General features: G+C 39.5%; 1 protein-coding gene and 1 long non-coding RNA gene across 2 annotated transcripts in view; one reads left to right on the top strand and one right to left on the bottom strand.

Annotated features, from left to right (window-relative positions):
• The window catches only part of LOC115233281 (netrin receptor UNC5C-like), a 55,739-nt gene extending 54,683 nt beyond the window's left edge, over positions 1-1,056 (top strand). Inside the window, exon 14 of the mRNA XM_029803598.1 lies at positions 1-1,056. Within this exon, the coding sequence (XP_029659458.1) occupies positions 1-77 (77 nt within the window). The 3' untranslated portion in view covers positions 78-1,056.
• Positions 1-5,898, bottom strand: part of LOC115233282 — a 197,378-nt gene that overhangs the window by 141,741 nt on the left and 49,739 nt on the right. The gene's annotated exons all lie outside the window — the stretch shown is intronic.

Below are 5,898 nucleotides of genomic sequence, written 5' to 3'. Positions count from 1 at the left end.
TGCTGAACCATCTTAGAATAATGGGCAGAACCGACGCCGCCACGATTCTGGAGGCGCAACTCGGCCCGTGGCTCTGAATAAACAGAAAACCGGATCTCGAGAAGCGTTTCCCCAGCGGTGAGTGAAAGTCGAGACCGTTGTATGCCCACCCGGGACGGACGATCAGTGTATGGTACCGCGATCGGTGGGTGATCAAACGGCGACCGATGAACTCGAAATCGATCAGTGAATACAGTGAGCCGGATCGTCGGAGTACGCGCGAGCGGGAGGAGTGAGAAGAAGGAGGCAGGAGAACTAGGGTTCTCCGAACGGACTCAACGAAACACTGCCTTAATTGTGCGCGACAAACGCGTCAGTACTTTGTATATAAACGTGAGTTAGTGGCAAGTCTGAGAATTCCCTTTTGAGGGAAGATCCTACGGACATCGAGTTAAGGACCGAGAAATGCTTATCCGTGAATTCAAGAGCGGTATAATCCGCGTAAAAGAAAACCGTATATAATTGTGACGAAGTAATTAGGGACTGTGCATTTAGACGGACATACATGTACATACATACACTAAAAATACGCGCGCAGATGAATATATCCATTTTAGATGGATGTTTCTATATAAATATATGTTATATATAGATATATATATACAGGACACCAAGTAAAGTTCGAGCGGATCGGCAATATCCGCAACACCTCGACGCGATGACGCAATTATTATCGATTTGTTAACACGAACGCACGCGAGCACGAGCGAGTGATTATTATTTTTTCTGAAAATCGTGCCAAAATTACTTCGGTTTCGTAAGCGTACACTTCCGTTTATTGTTACATTAGATTTTTTCGTGAACGCCGTATTATCCCTTTTATGCGTGTCGACAATACAGAGATCGCGGTATACGAGAGTACAGGAGGACGTGGTGCGCGTTGCGCACGGAGTCCGAGCAACGCGCGATCGCATAAAACGAGCTAATTATAACAGACATGATTTAAATCGACGATTTATTTGAGAGATTGTATATTTGTTACTTTCGACGAATAAAATATTCTTGTATACCTCAGAGTCAAACCAATTTGTTTTCATTAATATTTGCATCCGCTCTTCCTGTACATACATATTCTTCCCGTCGAGTAAAATATTCTACCAATCAAGATTATTAATTTGCACAATTTTGTTTCTCGTTCTTACAGCCATATACATATATTATATCCTCAAAATGTCTCGGAACGAGTTTCATATTTCTTGACAAATTTAAGCACAGTTATATCCACTTTATATTCATATCAAATTTGCTTCAATAATGAAAAAATAAAAAAATAAATGTGAGATTGCGATATAATCCATAAAATCCATACGGCACTTTCTGACGTGAAATCTCATAAAGAAAACGTTGTACCGTAATAACTCTGCAAACGTACTTTATCGGCATACTGTCAATAATTTTTTGCCAGCGAAGAAACATCCTTCTCTCGGGGTTGGTATTAAAGGCGCACTTTCGCGCACGAGAGCAAGGGCTGTATATTACTTCAATTTCAGCTTGTCTCCGGACGTTCGACAGGGACAAGATATTCTATCTTTCACCTCCTCGATCCCGGCTCCGGCGGTCTTCGTCGATTTTCTCTCGTCAAAAATAGGTACGTACTTTTTCTAGAAGTTGATGAAGGCGGAAATATAGGTGACAATGGACGTCGCGAGCGTTGCAATTTTGAAATGTCGATACCAGTCACGCGTGCTCTCTCCCTCTTCCTTTCTTCCTCGCTCTCTCGGTCCGCGTTTCCTTTACGAATTCTTTCCGAGTTTTCCCGAACTGAACAACTTTTTGCGATATCTGTACAATGTCGATATAATTCGCTAACCACATGCCGCATTTCGACGTGGCAATACAACTTTTAAATTTCTAGGACAATCCTGTCTATCAGAGATTTTGAAAACGATTGACTTCTTTCAATTAACGGAAAGCAAACACTGTTCATGTAAAATCACCGATAGCGTATAAAATCAACGTCCAAAAAGAGATATTTCTTTGGTTAAATAAAAGTTAATCTTGCTGGCATATGTATAGATATCTATTTCAATTGTTCTGTGAGAGCATGTAAAATTTAAATAGATTAAAACAAAAACGTTACAATAAATTCAACGATCGAACGGAATCGCTTATCGATTATCGAAACGAGTGACGTTTCCATCGTATTTGTATGTGTTAGTGCGGTAAATTAAACTTTATCTGATTCAATAAATGCTTTATCTCTGCTGTATTATGGGAAACTTTCGTCGCTGCACTGGCGACGTGGCATGCCGGAAATTAAATGGGTAAGGCGGCACTCTCGGCGATATGGAATGGAAATGTAGATGAGCAAAAAGAAAGTATTTAAAGTTGTTTTTAATCGCAGAAAAAATTATAAACATCGGAATTAACTTGTTAGTTTAAAGCACGGTTTTACGAAATTGTCAACTGCATTTCACATAAATTGTATAAACCATATTTAACTTGTCTGATAAAATTTCTTTATCGCGATATATTTTTTAATGTAACGGAAATATATACATGTGTGTTGCAGCGTAACGTCAACCCAGATTATTTTTTAACATATAAAACTGACTTTTCACTCGATAAATACACACTTTTTGTAAACAAGTTAATCGTTTTTATCATTTGTTTTTTCTTTTCAACTTCAAATAATATTTTTCACTGCTGTTTTACATCGTTTTACAAGCGATAATTTATTACTTATAAATGATAAAAGTAAATAAATTCTCTCTCTCTCTTGGATTTCCCAGGTATCGATTAGGGCAACTCCAGAGATGCAACTTTAACAGAACTCATTGGACTTTTCACGAAATATGGAGGGCATATTCAAACTTAAAAAAAAATGATAGATGACTCCAGCGCATACCTATCCAAAAATTAAAAATGCTCGGCACTAAAGAGGAGCGGTGCGCAATTCCGTTTCTCTTTTTTCCCCTTTCTTTCAAACGTTCTCCGCGCGATCGTTGCGTAAACGTAACGGAATGCGCACAAGTGTTTTTCAAGTGCTCCAGCATGTTGTCGGTCAGACAGACTAAGCGTTATAAAAATAGCTCTAGAGAGCAGTTACTTCCTCTCACGATAACATGAATGAATTTCTTGGCCAGATTTTGTTACCCGTGTGATAATCGATGATCTATCGATCTATCTATGTGTATCATCGTTACTCAATGAACAATCCTATGTTTGCATTCCTTGCAATCATACGTTTTAATCAAACGTGATAAATTTTTTTTAAGTTTTTAACTATCTTTGTTAAGATGGTTTTATTTATCATATTTCGTTTAGATATACAATGAATTATCAGTAATGGGACTTTAAACAATTTTCTTACTTCATGAGATTTAACACATATTGACTCAAAAGTATCGTGTAGATCTCGCGCCTATTACGGGATGGTAATACCATCATGGTATGATATATCGAACCGAGTATCGCTCGCCATTTGAAAGACAGTCAATGACGCATCGGCATGTCGAATCCTCATTGAGAATGCATACGTGAAAATAAGCGCTCCGATTCGTTCCTGTCGTGGTGAGGCGCTGGGCGGACAGAGTCTCTCGTCTTTTTTCGCTTCGTCTGATGTTCGCGTGGGTATACACGAGCAGGTTTAGAACGGCCGGCGTTAGAGCGTGGAGGCAGATAGGGCGTAAATTATAATAAAGCCACGCACGCAGATCTCACGGTTCTCTCGACCATCTCTTCTCGAGTCGATTCGACTCGAGGCACGCCGATGTTACATCGACATTAATGACTTATTGGCATGTTGAATTATCATTAAGAGTGCTCGAACGCGCGCGTTCCGATTCTTTTCTTTCGACATAGACTTCAACGGGTTCCGTTTTCGTTTTTTTTGTTTTTTTTTCCTTTTTCCTTCGTCTACAGAACACGCCAGCTTCGCGTGCGCGGATGCTCGTCCTTTCGTGACAGAAAGTGCAAGTAATAACACGCGTTGCAGCAAGCTTCGTCATTATTTTCTACCGTTTGATCGCGCGCGTGTGCGACACGCGTGTTCCGGTCACGGCATGCGCGAAAGGTTCGGTATCGACGTGCAAATGACACGTTAGACAGAATCGCCGCACTTGCCGCGCGTGTATATACCCGATCGAGGGTACCCGTTTCGAAGGATATCGTGTTGCAAGAATTTAAATTTATACCAAAGGCGACGCGAACACGAAACATGCTTATCGCGCGCGATAATTTTCAACGATTCTCATCTGTCATGCGCGAGAGCTAATTTTTTATGATTGTTGAAGCGGAGAAGTTTTATACCGCTTATGCTGTATTTTCTATCGATGGTTTAGTATACCCGCTCGATACGTAACGACACGTTGCTTTCATAGGAATTTTCGCTCGCATTCGTCACTTTCGCAAGGATCGTGTAATACTACATTACACCTAGACTTTGCGTAGACCCTCAAGGCGCGTCTTGCGGCGAGAAATATTAGTTCGAGATTGTCGCGCAAACATTCTGACGAAACCACCACTGGTATTTTACAGATTAGCATTTTAGTGATCGGAGATAAGCAATAATTTCAGCGCGGCGAGATGACAGATTTGAATTATTGATTCATGTCAGAGATTGGAGTTTTTCTTTCGATAATGATTATATAAAAACGAATTATATTGACGAATATTTTTTTAAAGACATAGTGACTCTAATAATATCTAATCACAGCAAGGAAAAAGATCTTACGTCTTAACATTGATAACTTTAATCAACATTATTATGACTCTTGAGAGATATTTATGAAAATTATGCAAAGATATGCATACACATAAAGTGTAAAGGAGGTAATATGATAAACATACGTTTACGTAAGTGCGTAACACGCGCGAGAATTTCGCAAAGTAGGCGTCGAAAGCCACTTATCGCTGATTTACGACGCTGCCGTCATTCGATCGCGGAAAAAGGCCGCGCGTATCTTCCGCAATCTTCACCTCTCGACGCACCGCGAAACGCCGCGTCTGTGAAATTCTGTAAATCCTTGAGAGACACGTGTAAATACAAGACGAAGAAGATTACGGTGCTCTGTTCGCGCGTCGAAGATGCGGGCGTTTCAATGAGCGCGGATGCATAATACATACATCGAATCTCACGTACCCATATCTCCGTACAATGCCAACGGCAATACGGAGACGTATTTATTGCAGGCTCCATTGGAAAATGTCTTGACTGAGGGCTCGTATATAACGCACACACAGCATTATTACGTCGGACGGCGTCCTATATGAAATCGATTTCGGCAGAATGACTAGCGCGGGAGGAACCATCTTCGTTCTTTCCAACTTGCTCCAGGAAAACTCACCTGTTTTATGATACATATCTCCGACGTTTCTTCAATTTTTTTTTGCTCATCGTTCCGTATATTATCTACGACGTTTGTTGTTACGATAGCCGCAACAATAAACATTCAGGTAAACAACGTCCTTGCTCTGTTTTCAAGACACGGTCCGCTCCACCGTTTCTCCGTCGACGTCGAGGCATTGAGGTAAGTTAAAATGCTAGTAGAAAATCAAAGTCAAAAATCATGTATACAGTGTCTATTTAAATCTTGTAAAAAATTCCTTGAAAATTCTCTGATCTTCCTGGTATTTTTGTTCAAAATTTCAGGTAAAAAGAATATTTTAAAGATTTTTGGTGCAATTTTCGAAAATAAGTTTCTTTATTGTAAGCGTTTTCTAATGCTTTTCACTCATACGAAGGAAAAACAGGAAAGAAAAGCCACTTAAGTTTCAAGTGCTAGATTTACAAAAATAATTAAATAGCTTTTGTTAAATAAAAATTTTTAACTTATATAACTTTTTCATTTATGACTAAAAATTAAAGTAAAGAATATGTACTGCATATTCAATATTTTCTTAAGACATTGAATATAT

This window comes from Formica exsecta, unplaced genomic scaffold (genome assembly GCF_003651465.1).
Source record: "Formica exsecta isolate Colony F162 unplaced genomic scaffold, ASM365146v1 scaffold17, whole genome shotgun sequence".
Taxonomy (NCBI): Eukaryota; Metazoa; Arthropoda; class Insecta; order Hymenoptera; family Formicidae; genus Formica; species Formica exsecta.
Note: the sequence above shows the minus strand (reverse complement) of the source record. Positions and strands in the feature narration are given on the sequence as shown.